At 35.9% G+C, this 21,695-nt stretch overlaps 1 protein-coding gene across 1 annotated transcript in view; it reads right to left on the bottom strand.

The window, feature by feature from the left end:
• Positions 1–16,347, bottom strand: part of LOC105548445 (chromosome unknown open reading frame, human C9orf84) — a 110,984-nt gene extending 94,637 nt beyond the window's left edge. The window contains exons 1-3 of the mRNA XM_011992463.1: positions 16,269–16,347; positions 13,735–13,822; positions 8,908–9,116 (exon numbers count right to left, since the gene is read on the bottom strand). Coding sequence (XP_011847853.1) covers positions 8,908–9,116; positions 13,735–13,799 — 274 coding nt within the window. The 5' untranslated portion in view covers positions 13,800–13,822; positions 16,269–16,347. The remainder of the gene's footprint in view (positions 1–8,907; positions 9,117–13,734; positions 13,823–16,268) is intronic.
• Positions 16,348–21,695: the final 5,348 nt, after the last annotated feature.

Genomic DNA, 21,695 nt, shown 5'->3' with positions numbered 1-21,695 from the left:
AGTAGAGACGAGGTTTTGCCATGTTGGCCAGATTGGTCTCAAACGCCTGACTTCAGGTGAACCGTCCAGCTTGGCCTCCCAAAGTGCTGGGATTACAGACATGAGCTACCGCGCCTGGTCAGCTCATTGTGGTTTTGATTTGCATTTCCCTGATGATTAGTGATGTTGAGCATTTTTTCATATATCTGTTGGCCATTTCTTCTTTTGAGAAGTGTCTGTTCATATCTTTTGCCCATTTTTAATTGGATTATTTGCTTTTTGCTATTCAGTTGTTTGAGCTCCTTGTATATTGTGGTTATTAATCTGTTGTCAGATGGATAGTTTGCAAATATTTTCTCCCATTCTGTGGATTGCCTCTTCACTTTATGATTGTTTCTTTTGTTGTGCAGAAGCTTTTTATCTTTATGTAAACCTATTCATCTATTTTTGCTTTGGTGGCCTCTGCTTATGAGATCCTATACAAAAAATCTTAGCCCAGACCAATGTCCTGGAGCACTTCCCCAGTGTTTTCTTCTAGTAGTTTCATAGTTTCAGGTTTTAGATTTAAGTCTTTGATCCATTTTTATTTGATTTTTGTTTATTGTGAAAGATAGGGATCTAGTTTCATTCTTCTGCATATAGTCATCTAGTTTTCCTGGCACCATTTATTGAAGACTATCTTCTCCTAATTGTATGTTCTTGGTGCCTTTGTCAAAGATGAGTTAGCTGTAAATGAGTGGATTTATATCAGGGTTCTCTATCCTTTTCCATTGGTTTATATGTTTGTTTTTATGCCAGTACCATGCTGTTTTGGTTAATAAGGCTTTGGAGTATATTTTGAAATCAGGTATTGTGATGCTTCCAGCTTTCTTCTTTTTGCTCAGGATTGCTTTGGCTATTTGAGGTCTTTCGTGGTTCCATTTAAATTTTAGGGTTTTATTTTTCTATTTCTGTGGAGAATGTCTTTGGTATTTTGATAGGGATTGCATTGGATCTAAATTGCTTTGGATAATATTGCTATTGTAGCAATATTAATTCTTTCAATCCATGAGTATGAAATATTTATCTTTCCTTTTTTGTGTGTCCTCCTCAATATCTTTCATCAGAGCTTTATAGTTTTTCTTATACAGGCCTTTCACTTCTTTGGTATTTTGATAGGGATTGCATTGAATCTGTAAATTGCTTTGGATAGTATTGTTATTTTGGCAACATTAATTTAGTAATATTCTTTCAATTCATGAGTATGAAATATTATATCTTTCCTTTTTTGTGTCCTCCTCAATTTCTTTCATCAGAGTTTTATAGTTTGTCTTGTATAGATCTTTCACTTCTTTGGTTAAAATGATTCCTAGGTATTTTATATTTTTTGTAGCTATTGTAAATGGCATTGATTTCCTGATTTCTTTTTTAGATTGTTCACTGTTGGTGTATATAAATCTACTGGTTTTTGTATGTTAATTTTTTTTTTTTTTTTTTGAGATGGAGTCTCACTGTCACCCAGGCTGGAGTACAGTGGTGCAATCTCGACTCACTACAACCTCCGCCTCCAGGGTTCAAGTGATTCTCCTCCTTCAGACTCCTGAGTAGCTGGGATTGCAGGTGCACACAGCCACACCCAGCTAATTTTTGTATTTTTAGTAGAGTCGGGGTTTCACCATGTCAGGCTAGTCTCAAACCCCTGATCTCAGGTGATCCACCCACTTTGGTCTCCCAAAGTGCTGGGATTAGAGACGTGAGCCACTGCATCCAGCCGTATGTTGATTTTGTGTTCTGCAACTTTACTGAATTCATTTATCACCTCAGTTTTTTTGGTGGAGTCTTTGGGTTTTTAAAATTTTTCTTTCTAAATATTATTTTAGGTTCAAGGGGTACATGTGCAGGTTTGTTACATGGGTAAATTGCATAAATCCTTGGTTTTTCTAGTTATAACATCATGTCATCTACAAACAAGGCTAATTTGATTTATTCCTTTCCAATTTGAACGCCCTTTATTTCTTTCTCTTGCTCAATTGCTCGGGCCAGGACTTCACGTTTTATGTTGAATGAAAGTGGTGAAAATGGGCATCCTTGTCTTATTTCAGTCCTTAGAAGAAAGACCTTCAATTTTTCCCCATTCAGTATGAAGTTAGCTATCATATACGGCCTTTATTATTTTGAGGTATGTTCCTTCTATACCTATTTTGATGAGGGTTTTTATCATAAAGAGATGTTGAATTTTATCAAATGCTTTTTTCAGCACCTATTGAAATAATCATATGGTTTTTCTTCTTGATTCTTTGAATGTGATGTGTCACATTTAATGATTTGCATATGTTGAACCATCCTTGCATCCCTAGGATGAATCTCACTTTATCATGGTGAATGATCTTTTTAATGTGTTGTTAAATTCAGTTTACTAGTATTTTGTTGATGATTTTTGTATCTATGTTCATTGTTGATATTAGTCTGTAGTTTTCTTTTTTGTTGTTGTGTCTTTGTCTGGTTTTGGTATCAGGGTAATGCTGGCCTTGTAGAATGTGTTTGGAAATACTCCCTCGTCTTCAATTGTTTTGAAGCATTCAAGTAGAATTAGTATTAGTTCTTTAAATGTTTGGTAGAATTTAGCAGTGAAGTCATCAAGTCCTGGGCTTTTCTTTGATGAGAGACTTTTTATTATGGCTTCAATCTTATTACTCATCATTGGTTTGTTGAGGTTTTCTATTTCTTCATAGTTCAAACTTTTTTCCTTTTTTGACATAGGGTCTCACTCTGTCACCCAGGCTGGAGTACAATGGCATGATCACAGCTCACTGCAGCATTAACCTTCTTAGGCGCAATTAATCCTCCACCTCAGTCTCTCAGGTAGCTGGGACAAGTACATGCCACCACACTTGGCTAACAATTTTTTGTAGAGATGAGGTTTCACCATGTTGCCCAGGCTGGTTTTGAACTCCTGACCTCAAGTGATCCATCCACCTCAGCCTCTCAGAGTGCTAGGGCACAGGCATAAGCCACCATGCCTGGCCCATGATTCAATCTTGATAGGTTGCATGTGTACAGGAATGTATCCATTTCTTCTAAGTTTTCCAATTTGTTGGCATATAGTTGTTCATAATACTCGCTAATGATTCTTTGTATTTCTGAAGTCTTGGTTATTATGTCTCCTTTTTCATTTCTGATTTTATTTATTTGGGTTTTCTCTCTTCCTACTTAATCTAACTAGAGGTTTTATCTTTTCAAGAAACCAACTTTTCATTTTGTTGATTTTCTGTATTATTTTTTAGTCTCAGTATCATGTATGTCTGCTCTGATCTTTATTGTTTCTTTCCTTCTACCAGTTTGGGGTTTGGTTTGTTCTTTCTTTTCTAGTGCCTTGAGGTGCAACGTTATTTTATTTGAAGTCTTTCTACTTTTTTGAAACAGGCATTTATTGCTATAAACTTCCCTCTTGGTATTGGGCTCTTGCCATATCCCATAGATTTTGGTATGTTTTATTTCCATTTTCATTTATTTGTTTCAAGAAATTTTAAGAGTTTCTTCTTAACTTTTTCATTGGCCCTTTAAGAGCATGTTGTATAATTTCCATGTGTTTGTGCATTTTCCAAAGTTCCTCTTGTTACTGATTTCTAGTTTTATTTCATTTTGGTCAGAAAAGCCACTTGATATTATTTCTATTTTTAAAATGTTTTCAGATATATTTTGTGGCATAAGATATGGTCTATTCTGGAGAATATTCCATGTGCTGATGAAAAGAGTATGTATTCTGCAGCACAAAATACATGATATGAAGTTAGCTATCATATGGGTGAAATGTTCTGTAAATGTTAGTTAGGCCTATTCTAGTGTGTAGTTCATGCTCTTTGTTGATTTTCTGTCTGGATGATCCGTCCATTACTGAGAGTGGGGTGTTAAAGTCCACTACTATTATTATATTGCAGTCTATCCTTTTAGATATATTAATGTTTGCTTTATACACTTGGGAGTTCTGGTGTTGTGTGCATAGATATTTATAATTGTTATATCCTCTTACTTAACATGATCATCTTTGTCTCTTTTTACAGTTTTAGATTTGTAGTCTATTTTATATAAGTATAGCTACTCCTGCTATTTTTGGTTTCCAGTTGCATGGAATATCATTTTTCACCACTTCGCTTTCAGTCTATGTGTGACTTTATAAGTGAAGAGAGTTTCTTGAAGGCAGCATATAGTTTGGTCTTGTTTTTTTTAATTCCTTCAGCCACTCTAAGCCTTTTATTTGGAAAATTGAGACCATTTACATTCAGTGTTACTATTAAGTAAAGACTTACTACTGCCATTTTGTTGCCCATTTTCTGATTGTTTTAAGACTCCTTTCTTTCCTACTGTATTCTTTTGTGGTTATTTTCTCTGGTAATATGTTTTAATTTGGTGTTTTTTATTTTTAGTGAATATATTGTAGGTTTTTGGGCTGTGGTTACCAGGAGGGTTACAAAAAACATTGTATAGATTTAAAAAGTTATTTTAAAGAGATAATATTTTAGATTACAAAAAAAGGAATAGAAACAAAGACAAACACACATACACACAAAATGCTACATTTTGACTAAGTTGTCTGGATTTACATATTTTAATATTACATCTCTTAACAGGTTGCTATCGCTATTGTTTTTGATTGGGCTTCATACTAGAGTTATGAGTGCTTACACACTACAATTATTGTAACAGAGTATTCTCAGTATTCTAGAGAATTCTTAAAATTAAGTGTTCATGTACTTAATTTTACCAGTGAATAACTAAAGAAAAGTTTTCTTTTCGTATGTTATTTTTTTTTTCCCCTTTCAGATTGTAGTACCCCTTTTAGCATTTACTGTAAGATGATGGGTCTGATGGGGGTGAATTCTCTGAACTTTAGTTGTTTGGGAAAGACTATTTCTCCTTCATATTCAAAAGGTAATTTTGCTAGATACAGTGTTCTTGGATGACTTTTTTTTCTTTGAGCACTTTGAATATGTTGTTCCACTCCCTCCTGTCTGTATGGTTTTTCATTGAAAAGTCTGTTACCATAGAATTGGAGGTCCTTTATATGTTATTTGCTTCTTTTCTCTTGCTGCTTTTGAGATTCTCTCTTTGTCCTTGACCTTTGAGGGTTTGGTTATTATATACCTTGGGGTAGTCTTATTTGGGTTGAATCTCTTGGGTATTATCAGACCTTCCCGTACTGGAGATTTACATCTTTCTCAAGCTTTGGAAAATTTTGTATTATTTCTTTCTACCCCCTGCCTTTGCTCAGCTCCCTTTTGAATATCAAGAATACTTAGATTTGGTTTTTGAGGTAATTTTCTGTATCTTGTAGGCAGTCTTTGTTCTTTCACTTCCTTTTTTCTTTTTTCTCCTCTGACTGTATTTTCAAATAGCTGGTCTTTGATATCACTGATTCTTCCCTCTGGTTGTTCCATTCAGATGTTGAGAGCCTCTAATGAGTTGTTCAGCTCAGCAAATGTATTTCTCAGTTCCAAAATTTGTTTGAGTTTTTAAAGTTAACTTTAAAAATTTAAAAAATTCTCTTTGTTAAATTTCTCCAACAAATTTCTGAATTGCTTTTCTGTATTATTTTAGAGATCACTGAATTTCCTTAAAACTGCTCTTTTGTATTTTTGGTCAGAGAGCTCACAAATGACTTTCTCGTTAGGGTCAGTCACTGGATTTTTGCTTTGTCTTTTTGCAAAGGTCACATTTCCCTGTTCAGTGTTGTTTCTTGTGGATATATGTCTATGTCTTTGCACTGAAGGATTGGTTATTTATTCCAGCTTCCTCTGTTCAGCTTGTCTTGGTTTTTATTGGATATATTTTCTTAGCAAATCTTCACTAATATTGCCTTTTTCTTGGCTATAGGTGGTATCTTAAGCCCAGGTTTGCCTTGCCTCTAGCGAATAGTCAGGGCACTGTCTTCTCCAAATGGGAGAGTCTGAAAAACATTATCCCAACAGTCACAGAAGTCTGGCTAGAGGTTCGTGCCCAAGGGACCTGTGGCACAAATTCGCTGCTGTGAATCGGCTCCTTTGCCTGGAAAGGCTGGGAAAGGTAGCCCCTTCTCCCCTCTTTGTCTATCCTTTCAGGCAGTCATGATGCTTTCCATGGGTTAAAGAAAGAACAGTCTCCTGCCAGGGAATCCAAGATGGAGGGAAAGCTAGTTGACTATTCCACTCTCACTTTTTCCAGCATAGATACCATTAGTTGGGGGAAGATTTTCCATGTGGTTGTTGTCAGGCAGAATGGGCAGGGTGGGGCATCATGGATGTGGAAGTTGGATTCTCCTACCACCTGCTTGAAGTTTTTTCACTTCTCTGTGTCCCTAGGATCTGTCTCATCCTCATATTTGAGATGTGAGTTGTTGCTAGTGAAAATCTTGGCACTGTATATTCATTTTTGGTTTCCTGTATGAGCAGTGAAGCCAGCTTGCTTCTGTGCCACCATTTTAAACCATAAGTATGATTACTGCTTTTTACTGTAAACTTTAACAAACTATTTGACTCTCTACACTATATGCATATGCAACTTTATTTATTTTATTTTTATTACTTATGATTATTATTATTTTTTGAGATGGAGTTTCACTCTTATTGCCCAGGCTGGAGGGCAATGGTGTGAGCTCGGCTCACTGCAACCTCCACCTCCCAGGTTCAAGTGATTCACCTGCCTCAGCCTCCCAAATAGCTGGGATTACAGGTACCCGCCACTACGCTCAGCTAATTTTGTATTTTTGGTAGAGACAGGGTTTCACCATGTTGGCCAGGCTGGTTTTCAACGCCTGACCTCAGGTGATCCACCCGCCTTGGTCTTCCAAAGTGCTGGAATTACAGGCATGAGCTACTGTGCCTGGCATAACTTTATTTTTTAAAATAAAAATAAAAGCTACATTTACATTTGCTTGTATGTTCCCATGATATCTAGAGGGATGCTTAACAGTTTCATGTATTAACAAATAATATGTGAACATTGTAGAAAAATTAGTAAATATCAATAAACCAACAACCATAAAAGAAAACCAGCAACTATTTTATGTTTTAAAGATATGTGTTTTGAAATTATAATTTAGTAATTATTTATAATTCTTATAAGACATAGCATATTTACAAATCCAAAAATATACTATGTTTCTTTTGATTTAGACAATAAGACCAAAGTATCTACAAATCTGGCAGTAATTGATATAATTCAAAGAAAATAAATAAAATTGAAAATCTAAATTTATAAAGTGATGTCCGGTGACACAGGACACCTGAGGAAATACAGGATATGGCATTTGGGAAATTCAAGCATATTTTCTCTCAGTCAATAGTTGATTCTAGCCAATAGTAGCTTCTAGTTTGCCACATTTATAATAGCTATGTTTGTGTAACCCATTCGTTTTTACAAGCCATCTCTTTAAATATACTCACATAAACTTACATACATTAGTTTATCCCCACAAAATTATTTAAAAATAGAATAAATAATAGAAATAAATTAGAGAAGAAAACTTAAAATCATAAAAATTTTCTTTTTCTCCAGACAGGGTCTCACTCTGTTACCCAAGCTGGAGTGCAGTGGCATGATCATGACTTACTACAGCCTTGAATGCCTGGGTTCAAGCAATCTTCCCACCTCAGCCTTACAAGTAGCTAGGACTACAGGAGTGCCACCACATCTGGCTAATTTTTAAAAATCTTTTTGTGGAGATAAGGTCTTGCTATGTTGCCCAGGCTGGTCTCAAACTCCTGGCCTCAAGTGATGTTCCACTTTTTAAGAGTAGACTTGGACTCAAAATTCAAGTCTTCTGACTCCAAATTCAGGCTCTTTCTATTACATCATGCTCTCAAGTTTTAGTCCTTAATACAACTAATCTCTGTATCTCTTCCAACTATAAGAGGAATTTCTCTCTATATATATATCATCACACAGCTATTTGCCATTGCTGAAATTTTTATACATAATTTATATGTCTACATAAAAATAACAGTAAAAAAATCAAATTATTTTTCATGTTGAAGCTATAGCATTTCTTAAATGACAGTAATAATTACATAATAGAACCTTAAGTTCTATAATTTAAAAAAAGAATAGGCTGTTATACATACAAGAAAGGCAATCCTCAGCAAGTTTTTACATGGTTGAAAGAATTCAACACCCTCTAATAAGATGAGACATTTGGAATCAAGTTTGAATAAAATATACTTTTATTTTATTTTATTTTATTTTATTTTTTTGAGATGCAGTCTCACAATTTTGGCTCACTGTAACCTCCACCCCCTGGGTTCAAGTGATTCTCCTGCCTGAGCCTCCTGAGTAGTGGGATTACAGGTGCTGCCACCATGCCTGGCTAATTTTTGTATTTTGAGTAGAGACAGGGTTCCACCATTTTGGCCAAGCTGGTCTCAAACTCTTGACCTCAGGTGATCTACCCACCTTGGCCTCCCGAAGTGCTGGGATTACAGGCATAGTAAGCCACTGTGCCAGGCCTACTTTTAATTATTTTTGACAGTATGTTTGTAAAACTGAGTATATTTCCTAACTTAATGCTGGAACTATTCCATCTCCACTTTGAACCTTGTTTTCGCATAAATTGGATGAGATTAAAATATTTATTATGTTTTAAAAACTAAAATATAATAATCACTTCATAATATAGTAATTTAATATTACACTGGATTGCTATATCATGGGATCTGTAAAAGATGCCAATATCATTATAGCAGTATGTTGAAGGCATACTATGATCAAATCGCTGCAGGTTGTTTTGAGGCCCAGACAACTTAAACTCCAAAAATAACCCAACTTACAAAGAGGATTAATATGAATGAGGAAGGTACTGCCCTAATATGGTAAAACTTAGAGTTATGCAGGTGGATCTTTAATAAAAAATTTTTCATTCAAACCAAACAAAAAAACTCACTTAAATGAATATGTGTATATCAGTAAGAAATGTTTCACAACAATATAAAATAAATGTTTTACCTTGGTTCTGTTTTTGAAGTGCTGAATATTTTTCTAAACAACTGACAGGGGTAAAGACTTCATTGTAGTCCATGTGGGTGTATAAACTGACCTCCTCTACTTCAATTTGGGAGTCTGGATTTGAACTTGGAACAACTTCCTCAAATTCACAATTAATCTGGGTCACCATTCTTGTAATTGTTTTTCTGTGACAGTATAAAATTACTAATGTTATGTATGTCCTGTTTTAAAACACTTTTATTAGTAAATAATATATGTCCACTATGGAAAAAATTATCGAATTCCAACAGACACAGAGAAGAAACATCTATATTCCCATCATTCAAGATGAATATAAAAATTGTGTAAATTTCTCAATTAAAAAAATCTTTAAACAATAGTGGACTAATGACAATAGTATTCTATAACCTGTTCTTTTCTGTAAAAAAATGAAGCATGAACACATTTACATGTCAATCTATATACATTCACCTAATATTTGAATGGATAAATAGGGTATCAGCAAATCATAATTTATTCAAGCAATTCTCTATTGTTGGAAATTTAAGTTCATTATAATTGTTTGCTATTATGAGCAACAATGCAAAGAACATCTATATGCACTAATAATCTCAAATATATTTCTTAAAAACAGAAATGATGAAGTTAAAAGTATACAGATTTTTAGGTTTTACCACACATGGCCAAACTACCCTTGTGCTGGATATTCAGTGTCTGTTCCTCAATAAAATTACCCAGCCTTTTATGTTCTGTTCCGTAATCTGGGAAGCTAACCTCTATGAACTAACCAAGCTTCCTTGTCCTCTGGCTTCTGGTTGGGTTCAGCCATGGAAAGCACTGGCAGAAGATCAAAGGTGAGAGAGACAGGCTGCAATATCATTCCTCCCAAATCCTTCTCTGTTGGGCCACAGTTTGGAATTGGCTGCACTCTTCCACCAAAAGTTACATCTTCTGTCAGACAGCCCTGCTCCTGTAGTCCCTACTAGGTTGGTAACTGCCCAGGCACCTTGTTCCTTCAATCTTAGGGTGGTAACAACTTTGTAACTGCCCAGTGGGTTCACCTTGCCCGCTGCCTAGACAAAGCCAATTTATCAAGACAGAGGAATTGCAATGGATAGAGACGCAGAGCCGGCTGTGTGGGAGATCAGTGTTTTATTATTACTCAAACCAGTCTCCCTGAGCATTTGTGGATCAGAGTTTTTCAAGATAATTTGGCAGGTAAGGGCTTGGGAAGTGGAGAGTGCTGACTGGTCAGGTTGGAGATGGAAATACAGGGGGTGAGTGAGGTTTTCTTGGGGTCTTCTGCTCCTGTGTGGGATCGCAGAACTGGTTGAGCCAGATTACCAGCTAGGTGGTATCAGCTGAACTGTAGAGTGCAGGGTCTGCAAAATATCTCAAGCCCTGATCTTGGGTTTTACAATAGTGATGTTATCCTGAGGAGCAATTTGGAGACAGTCAGACTCTTGCAGCCAGAGGCCGCATGACCCCTAAACCAAAATTTCTAATCTCATAGTGAATTTGTTAGTCCTACAAAGGCAGCCTGGCCCCCCAGGCAAAAAGTGGGTCTTTTCAGGAAAGGGCTATTATCAATTTTGTTTCAGAGTCAAATCATACACTAAATTCCTTCCCAAGGTTAGTTCAGCCTACACCCAGGAATGAACAAGGACAGCTTAAAGGTTACAGGCAGGATGGAATCAGTTAGGTCTGATCTCTTTCACTGTCATAATTTCCTCAGTTACAGTTTTTGCGAAGGCAGTTTCAACTTCCTACTGTTGCTAGTCCTGAGGACATCTTTTTGGCTCTTTTAACCTTGCGCTTACCTGTTTCCTGATTGATACAGGTTTATCTGTATCATACCATTAGAATGGCTGGCATTACAAGAGATCTTCCAATAGATAAATATATTATTGGCAACTTAGTTATACATCCTAATATACGTTTTTCCTGATATCCTGGAATATTTCAGCCCTAATAATTCTCTTGTACAGACTGAAAGAACCAAAATCAATGTAACTCTCCAATTGGAGAAAAGACCAATTGTGTCATATCTTAAAATCACAGGCGGAGAAAGCTTTAGAATTTATCCTGTACTCTAAGAAAATACAAGGTAGAAGAAAAAATATTTTAACTCTTCCATGTCCGTATTATTCATTAAGATCATTGGTTCCTATGTGGATCATTATATACTTAACTTAGTGCTTACATAGGTGCTGTCTTTTTAAAATAAATGTTACTGACAGGGTCAGCACTGTATAACAATAATTCGTACTACAGTTTTGAGACGACCTAGTAAATTTTCTTTCCGTAGATATAAGATCTATGAAGATCAGTGTTTCCCAGCTCTCCTCATCTACCTCCCTGTCCAATATATTTATTCCCTTTTCACTGGTGCCTCCTCCTTTGCATAACCTGTAGACACTGGTCTTTCCCAGGTTTCTACTCTAGATTATCTTTGCTTTCCTTCTATATCATTCTTTTTGAGTAAGTTCATCTACTCCTATTTATTTATTTGCAAACTTAACAAAACTATTTATTGAGTGTCTGCAATGTGCTAACACCATTCTAGATACTGGGAATGGGGTGTTAAACCAAACAAAGTTCTTTCCTTCATGGAGCTTATCTGCTAACAGGAAGATAGACAAATAAGTATATGACATAATTTCAGGTGGTAAAAAAATGTTATGAATGGGCTGGGCACAGTGGCTCACACCTGTAATCCCAGCACTTTGAGAGGCTGAGGTGGGTGCATCACCTGAGGTCAGGAGTTCGAGACCATCCTGATCAACATGGTGAAACTCCGTCTCAACTAAAAATACAAAAAAACTAGCTGGGTGTGGTAGTGGGTGCCTGTAATCTCAGCTCCTCGGGAGGCTGAGGCGGGAGAATCACTTAAATCACTGGGAGGTGGAGGTTGTAGTGAACTGAGATCACGCCACTGCACTCCAGTCTAGGTGACAGAGAGAAACTCTGTCTCAAAAAAAAAAAAAAAAAAAAAGAGAGAGAGAGAGATAAAGCACAGATACGTGTGACAACATGGATAAACCCTGAAAACACTATATTAAGTAAAAGAAACCAATCACAATAAAAGCACATATTGTATGATTCCACTTATGTGAAATATCTAGAATAGGCAAATCAATAGACAGAAAGTAGATTCTGATTCAGTTAGTCCATTTTGGAGCCTGAGATTCTGCATTTCCAATCTATTTCTAGGTGGTATTGACACTGCCAGTCCAAAGGCCTACTTTGAGTAACAAGATGCGAGATGATCTCTAAGATCTTTTTTTACCTTATGAAACAATAATTTAGTTTTCACCAAACTAGCCTAATTATTGCCTTTGCTAAATACTTATTGCATATTCCCGTGTGTATGCCTGGAGACATGCTGTTTCCTCTGCCCAAAATGCTTTCTCTCAAGTTAATTTCTCCTTGATTGCCCAGCCCAAGCTCAATTCCTACTTCTGTGAAGCTGACCTCTCCTAGTTACAAATGCACAGCTCTACTAATGTAACTCATAAGGTGAAAAGAGATCTTAGAGATCGTCTCGCATCTTGTTACTCAAGGTAGGTCTTTGGACTGGCAGCATCAATACCACGTAGAAATAGATTAGAAATGCAGAATCTCAGGCTCCAAAACAGACTAACTGAACCAGAACCTGCATTTTAATAAGATCCTCAGGGGATTCATATGTACAGTAAAGTTTGAGAAGAACTGATCCATCATCATCATACTGATAAAATGAGGGTCACAGGTAATATGACCAGCAAAGTAGTTAGCACTTGACTTTTCCAGTCAAGGCTTAAAAGCTACATATTTCAATTCATAGTGCAGAGCTTTTTTCACTATACCTTTCCGTTTCCTCGCTGCTAGGAGTTTACTCATATGATACATACTTCTAATTGACTATATGCCTTGTAACAGATTTTATGTTGGTCATCCTATATTATCATTTAATTCTTACACTGTTAATTTTTTCTATGTTTATCTATTATTTTCCTAACCTGATTTTAAATTCCTAGATGACAGAGATGGTATATTGGACTTCACTATATCCAAAGTCTAGACACCTTTCAATTTTTTTTGTTTCTTTTAAGCACAACTAAGGAAAATTTAAATTATAGAAACTTGAAAATGTGAATAATAACAAAATCTTTCCTAGGTCAGATCAGCATTCTGTGCATGAAGTGAAGCAAAAGAGTAAATTATTAAATTGCACCAAAATCTCTACTTTATGTCTACCTTTACAATGTAGAACAGGTTAGATGTTCTTCCTCATATTATGCCCTAGGTTCCTATCTCTGTCATTGTACTTTGCACATTGTATTGTAATTATTTCTTTATAAAACTCTATTCCTTGTTTTCTTGTGTTCTTTGAAGGTTAAGACTATGTCTTATTCATTTTTGTATCTTGTATCTAATATATAGGATGATAATGAATATTTGATGAATGCTTAAATAATAAATAATGTTTTGACCAAATATATTACAAAATAGCCTTAAATCTGAATTTATAATATAGGAGAAAAAAAGACTAATTTTAATATAACAGACTTTCTATAGCTACTTTCTACAGAAAGTTTACCAATTGATAAACTAATTGAAAGTTTACTAATTAAAAAAGAAGACATAAGTCACCCTTATTAACCACTCCTTTGTGGTTCAAATTAGGACCTTTTCTTCAGATAAAAGAAGAAAATCCATGAAGAAATAAAGGAAGAGATTTTCCCTATTTAGGTATCTGGAGAACTTAGTGTTTATCTTCTTCTAGATGTAAAAGAGAAATTTGAGATTAAGGATACATACTTCTCAAGGAAATCCTCCACAAAGAAACTTGCTTTCCATTGGTCCAAGACTGAGGTATCTGTCATTCCCGGAACTGAAACAGCTGAGACTAAAAAGAATAATGGTAAACATTAATCTCTAGAATTTTCTTTTATACTTAATTCAAGAAAGTCAAACATTCACCTTTTACATTATGATTTTATCTTTATTTGTTCACAAATGTATTTTTTGCCAAAGTGATACCTGATTCCAAATATTTAAATAGTCATCCTCATTATCATCAACCTACCCCTGCCCCTCAATCAACTACAGTTAGAACAATATCACATGAACATGTCACCTTCATTTTATAGACTCTCTTTTGCTTATACAGCACTACTATTCCAAATAGTCCTTTTCAACTGCTCATGCTTTACCTCATGAAGCTTCTATTAACCCTTCCAGCTCAAGCTGATACATTCTCCTTGAAGGGCCATAATATTGTCAGTAACACTTGGGGACCCAACCGTATACAGTCCTATATTTAAAATTGTAGGTGGCACGCAGTGGCTCACGCCTGTAATCCCAGCTCTTTGGGAGGCTGAGGCAGGCGGATCACTTGAGGCCAGGAGTTCGAGACCAGCCTGGCCAACATGGCAAAACCCCATCTCTACTAAAATTACAAAAATTAGCCGGCGTGGTAGTGCATGCCTCTAGTCCCAACTACTTGGAAGGCTGAGGCAGGAGAATACCTTGAACCTGAGAAACAGAGGTTGCAGTGAGCAGAGATCATGCCACTGCACTCCAGCCTGGGCACCTGGGTGACAGAGTGAGACTCTGTAAATAAATAAATAAATTAATAAATTAATTAATTAATTAATTAATTAATTTGTATGTGTATATAGCTTATCTCCCAAACTAGACCCTTGGTTCCTTAAGGAGAAAGACCATGTCATATACTACTGTCAGAATATGCAACTGAGTGTTCTCCCTACCACCAGTGTTACTTCTTACTAGTTTTGTTATCTTTAACAAATCATTTAACATCTAAGCCTGTGCCTCGTTGAAAAATATGAAAAAAAAATACAAAAGTTTAGTGGTACTTTGGGAGGCCGAGGCGGGTGGATCACGAGGTCAGGAGATTGAGACCATCCTGGCTAACACGGTGAAACCCCGTCTCTACTAAAAATACAAAAAATTTAGCTGGGTGTGGTGGTGGGCGCCTGTAGTCCCAGCTCCTGGAGAGGCTGAGGCAGGAGAATGGCGTGAACCTGGAAAGCAGATGTAGTGAGCCGAGATCACACCACTGCACTCCAGCCTGGGAGACAGAGTGAGACTCCATATCAAAATAAAAAAAGAAAAAAGTTTAGTGGTTAAGAGTACAGGTTCTGGAAACACTCTGCCTAGATTTTAATCCTTGGACTGCTATTTATTAACTATATGATATTGGGTAAATATCTGAATCTTTTTGCACCTCCGTTTTTTGTTTTGTTTTGTTTTGTTTTACTGTACAAACTAGGAAGAATAGCCTTTTCAGAGTGTTGTTGTAAAGATTAAATGTAATGTGGCGTAATGTGGCATGCAAATTGCTTAGAATAGTTAGGTTCCATAGCCAGTCCCATAACCATTGCTCTCAAAGACTCTTGATTCTCTTGCCTCTCTTTCTCTTCTACCAACTTAGGACAACCCCTACTCTACACTTTCCGTGTATGTACACTAAAACAGTTGAAAATTACTGGGAAAAAAATCACCCAGCCATGCTAAAGGAACTCATTCCAAATTATGACTGTAAATTTCAAATAGCCACCCAACATTGACAGATGATAATAGTATACCCCTTAATAAAACTGGCTTTCTTGACCACAGATGAGGTTTAAAAAAAAAAAAAAGAAAGAAAGAAACAAACAAAAACAAAACTGGCTTTCTTGCTCTTTAAGACAGCTAATTCACACATTACCCCTTCAAATCTTTAGTGTTCATTCCATTATCCACTTTCAGTGTATGACCTTACCTTCACATAGAAAACTGATACAGAGAACTACCTCATTTTCCACGACCAATTCTACCAACTTACTGGCATAAGTACCTACAAACCCTATCTTCCTATCTACACAGGGGAAGAATTATTTTAGTTCCTACTGAATACTAACTTCTCTAACTGTGCTCTTGATCTTATCCCCTTTTACTCCTGTTATCCTTTTTCTTTCCTGCATTGTCTTATTCTCTTTTTACCAAAATTGTTTCCATTGGCAAACATTTTACAGTCTGTCTCATCATGTATTGTTTAAAAACCACACATCAAAAACAAAAAAGAATAACTCTTTACTCCACTTCTCCCATAAGTTAGTCCATCATTTAAAAATTTTTCTTTATAGCAAAATTCCCCCAAATATTCAAATTCACTCTCTCACTTTCCCACTTTCCATTATCTTCTCAACATACTCCAATCATATTCCAATATATTCCTATCACACTCCAAATATATTCCAATCATATTAATAACCAATATTCCAGGGAAACCACTCTTGTCAAAGTCATCAATGACCTACATTTAGTCAAGCTAATGGTCAACTCACTATCGTCAGATAACTTGAACTTTTAACACGAGCCCAATGCATTGGACTACTACTGCCTTCTTGAAGTACTTTCTTCTTTAGAATTCGACGCCAGAATCATTTGATTATCCTGTCTTGCTTCTTAGGTAACTCCTTTTACATCAGACTTTTAACTGTTGGAGTGTTCCAGGGCTCTGTCCTAGGCCTTCTAATCTATTTATACTCATGCTCTCAGTGACTTCATCTAGTTTCACAGGTTTATGTGTAATTTGCATATTGAAAACTCCGATTTGAAACTCCAGCTTGTGAAGCAGGTTCACTGTGTACTGATTACCAACTTGTCTGAGTATGGTGAGACAGAATACCCATACACAGGAAGTTACATGAAGCAGATGTATTACTTACAGATAGGTAACAAGGGACAACAGAAGGCTAGGATTCATTGTGAACTGGTCCTGTAAGTCTCAGGAAAGCTGCCCAGGGCAAATGAAGTCTTCATGTGCCACAATTGCACAGCAGCGGAAGAACCCCAGAAAGCAGTCCACCTGGGTTTGATGTTCTGAGGTCAAAGGACGTGCTGGGCTAAAGAACTGAAGGACAGAGCATAGGGTGTTCTGGCCAGCTCCTCCTTTATCTCTGAATGTTGCATTCCCAGCACATTTTATAGTTATTCTTAAGAACTTCAAGTGAGAAAAGGAGGCCAAGGCCACCCAGAGAACTGTCCTGAGCAGCTGCGCTCAAGATTAATATAACCAATTGCCTTCTTAATGATTTCATTTAGATGCCTAATAATCTGGCCAAAGCAGAGTTATTGACTCTGGCCACAAATTGGCTTCTCTATAAGCCTTTCCCTATTTTAGGAAATGGCACTGTCATCTACCTGGTTTCTCAGGTCAAAAAGCTAGAAGAAAATCTTCATTATTCTATTTTGTAATACCCTCACTGTTGACAATTTGTAAAATAAGCTAGATTTTAAGCACATCTCACATCTCCATTACTATAAGCCTTGTCCAAGACACTATAATATTTTATCCAGAGTTTAGATTCTGGGCTACTAAAATAGCTCCCTGATAGATTTCCCTGTCTCTACTCTTGACTCCTAATCTGCACCCTTTCTATCCTCCAGACAATCATAACTATCTTTCTACAGCATAAATCAGGTTATATCATTCCCTTTCTTAAAATTGTCCAGTGACTTTCCATATCCACAATTGTCTTAGTCAGTCTACACTGCTATAACAAAAATATCATAGACTGGGTGGCTCAAACAACAAACATTCATTTCTCACAGCTTTGGAGGCTGGGAAGCCCAAGATTAAGGCACCAGAAGATTCAGTGTCTAGTGAGGGCCCACTTCCTGGTTCATGGGTGGCTGTCTTCTTACTGGCCTCACATGGCAGAAAAGTCAAGGGAGCTCTTTGGGGTCTCTTTTATTAGGGTACTAATCCCTTTCATGAGGACTCCATCCTAATCATCTCCCAAAGGCCCCACCTTCAAATATAAATTTAGGGGGACACAGTCAGTCTATTGCAGCTGTAATAAAAAATAAATAAATAAACAAACTCCCTGTTATGGCCTACAAAGCCTTATTCAGAAATTGCCTACTTCTCAATCCATTTTTCATTACCCAGTCACAATAGCTTAATTTTCTGGTCTTTACACACATCAAGTTCATTCTTGAGTCAGGAACTTTGCATTTGCTTGAAAGGCTTTTCCCCCATATTTTTCATGGTTGTTGCTTTCTCACCATTCAGGTCTCAACTCAAATGTCCTCCTCTTCAGAGAGACATTTCCCTAACCATCTTAGGAAACAGCACTCCCTACTCCCGCAATTTCATATCACTTAGCATTACTGTCTCTTCTCTATATATTTATCAATATCAGATACTAGTTTACATATTTAATGGTTTTATTGCTGTATCCTCCTTACCAGTCTAAAACCCACTGAGAGCAGAGACTACTTCTATGTCTTTTAAGTAACTGTGTCCTTAGTACTTATAACAGTGTTTGGTACATAATATATACCAAGTAAATGCTGTTGACTGACTTGACTCCTCCAAGGAGGCTACTTCTTTACTATTCCATGACTTGATACAAACAAAAAACTATTTTGTACATATATGCTTAAAAATAATTTTATATTCAGTGTGCCTTACAACTTGAAGTAGGCCTCAGATAGTCAAGAAAAATTCTATTATAATAAAACAAATGTTTACAATGTTAGACTATTTTAAGTCTTCATCATCTACATATCTTTTATTTGGTTTATTCATATCCAATATAAGCTTTCCAATTCCTTATTTAGTTACCTAGATTCTATAATAAAAATACTACGTTGTTAACTTCTTGGAATTCTGACATGCATAGATGCAATGAAATTAGTAAAGCATTGCATATTCTTAATAATTTGCTGTGCTAAACTCTGAAATGGCTTTTAAAGCACATTTTTAAGAAATGAAAACAAACATACCTCTTGTCCATGGCCTCCTAAATTTATTATCAGTAACTGCTACATGGTAACTTTCATCTTGATATAAACATGAAGGAATTCGAAGCAATAAAGCATCTCTGTAAAACTTCTTTCTAACTACATTCTGTGGAAAAAAAGAAAGATTAGAAAATCTTTTAACATATACTATTTATCTATCAATATTCAGAATATATTAAAATTATACTTTGAAACTTATGTGATATTTCTTTAAAAGTAATACATGCTCCTTATAAAAAACAGGCATACCTAATCCCAGCACTTTGGGAGGCCGAGGCAGGCAGATCACGAGGTCAGGAGATCAAGACCATCCTGGCTAACATGGTGAAACCCCATCTCTACTAAAAATACAAAAAATTAGCTGGACATGGTGGCAGGCGCCTATAGTTCCAGCTACTCAGGAGGCTGAGGCAGGAGAATGGCGTGACCCGGAAGGCGAAGCTTGCAGTGAGCTGAGATTGCACCACTGCACTCCAGCCTGGGCAACGGAGTGAGACTCTATCTCAAAAACAAACAAACAAACAAAAAACAACGACAACAACAACAACAAAACAGGCATACCTCACTTTATTGTGCTTTATTCTATTGTGCTCTGCAGATTTTTTTTTTTTTACAAATTGAAACTTTGTGCCAACCCTATGATGAGCAAATCTGTCTGTGCCATTTTTCCAAAAGCATGTGCTCACTTCCTGTGTCACATTTTGGTAACCATCCCAACATTTGAAACTTTTCCATTATTATTCTATCTGTTATGATAATCTATGATCAGTGGTCTTTGATGTTAGTTACCATTGTAATTGTTTGGGGGTGGCATGAACTGCACCATATAAGATAGCAAATTAATTGGTAAATGTTGTGTGTGTTCTGACAAAACAGCCTTCTGTTAGAAGAAGATGCCAACAAGGACTTTCATAGCCAGAGAGAAGTCAATGTCTGGCTTCAAACCTTCAAAGGACAAGCTGACTCTCTTCCTAGAAGCTAATGCAGTTGGTGATTTTAAGTTGAAGCTAATGCTTATTTACCATTCTGAAAATCCCAGGGCCCTTAAGAATTATACTAAATCTACCCTGTCTATGATCTATAAATGGAACAACAAAGCCTGGATGATGGCACATGCATTTACAACATGGTTTACTGAATATGTATTAAAGGCCCCTTGTAATATCAGTAGTAGTTTGATGTATTCTCCTACAGGTATTTTTTCTAAGTTAAGCTAAAACACATGTGTAAGTACTTGACAAAAAACGGGATCACATTATTTACATATCACTTAGCAATGTGCTTTTTTCCACCAAACAGTATAATGTGGATGTCTTAACTTGTTTTATCTTTGCATTATTTCCTTTGTTACAACCAGCAAATTCATTTCTAATTTTTAAAAACATATCTAATAAAGGGAACTGTTTCTTTAAAGGAATGTTAAATCAGTTAATAAGTTTGTAAATGAGTCAATGTTCTCTTTAATTTGGCTCTGCCTTTACTTTCCAACTTTATCTTCCATTACTCTAACTAGTCTCTCTAAATAGACTAGTCTCTTCACTACCTCCCTTAATGTTCAGTGGTCACTCCCTGGTTAACACCATGGTCTACACTGCACCTCTGAAAATGTCCTGTTATTCTTCTCTATCAAGATCCAACTCATCTTTCAAGGCCTATCTTAAGCAATATCTCTTCTATGAAGCCCTTCCCCAGTGATTCTCATTTCTCACATAATTCATTATTCTATGTATTTGGACAAATGATAATTTCTTGCATTATTTCCCAAGACTTTTTAATGTTTGCTGAAGTGTTATAACATATTCAGTAAGAAGTCCTTATTATCCAAGGATAAGTGGTAAAGAGAAAAAGATTACTTATGGTAATTTATATCAAATAAGGACCAAAGATTCACAGTAAATAGGAAAAAAAAAAAAAAGGCCGATTAGTATTTAATCTAAAAAGTGAAAGTTATAAAAAGTTTCATAACAAAATTTCATTTATAATTAGTTATAATTATTACTTTTTGTCATAATTTTCCCACAAACTGTATTATATGATGATATGCATACTACTCATTGCTTTACCTTTGATCATGAAAAAAATATTTTTAGAAAATGTTTGAAGATTTTCCCAAGGCATCTCTGACTCCTTTGATATTCAAACCATTCTCTTTCTCTTGTCTGTCAACTGATCTAATTTTGCATGATCTTCATGATATCCTTACTTGTTATTTGAGTGGTTCCTCAATACTGTTTTCACGAACTTGACAAAGTCCTGCATCTTTTGCAAGATTTGCCATTGATTAGTATTGTATTTGTATTATATCACAGAGTGTCGTATACCAGCAGAAACCAAAATACCATGGGCAAAAAAAAAAGTTTCAGGATGTTTGAATACAGACTAATTTTGCAAGTGGCCAATACATATGTTTTGTTATGATGACTTTTGATTCCTACCATGGATATCTTTTAACTACACATTTGCTTCTCTCAGTTATGAGGGAATAATAAAACCAGAAGATGCTTGCATGTGTTTCTCATTTCCTGTAAAATGTAGCACAGTTTTGTTATACTGGAGTAATTTTTTTCTTTGGTAGATGGGGTCAGTGTTACAAAGAAAAAAATTTAACTTGTCAACTAAGATCGTAAGAACAACAGACTGTTGAATGACAGTTATTCTATTTAGTTTCCTAACAACATGTCTGGGCTCAAAATTTAGCTCTGACAATTATAAAAGCTATTTAACTTATGTGGAAACTAGTTTTCTAACCTATAAAATTGTAAAACCTGTAAAATAATAGTATCTGCCTCACAAAGTACTTATGATGATAAAATGATAGTAGGATAGTGCAAAAGTAATTGCGGCTTTTGCCATTTTAATTAACTAATGGCAAATTAACGGCAATTCCTTTTGCACCACCCTAATATAATCCATCAGAAGGGTAAAGGATCTCCCACAGAAAGTGGTCAATGCATGCTATT

Source organism: Mandrillus leucophaeus, unplaced genomic scaffold (genome assembly GCF_000951045.1).
Source record: "Mandrillus leucophaeus isolate KB7577 unplaced genomic scaffold, Mleu.le_1.0 Scaffold410, whole genome shotgun sequence".
NCBI classification, from domain to species: domain Eukaryota; kingdom Metazoa; phylum Chordata; class Mammalia; order Primates; family Cercopithecidae; genus Mandrillus; species Mandrillus leucophaeus.
This window is presented reverse-complemented; position numbering and strand designations above follow the sequence as displayed.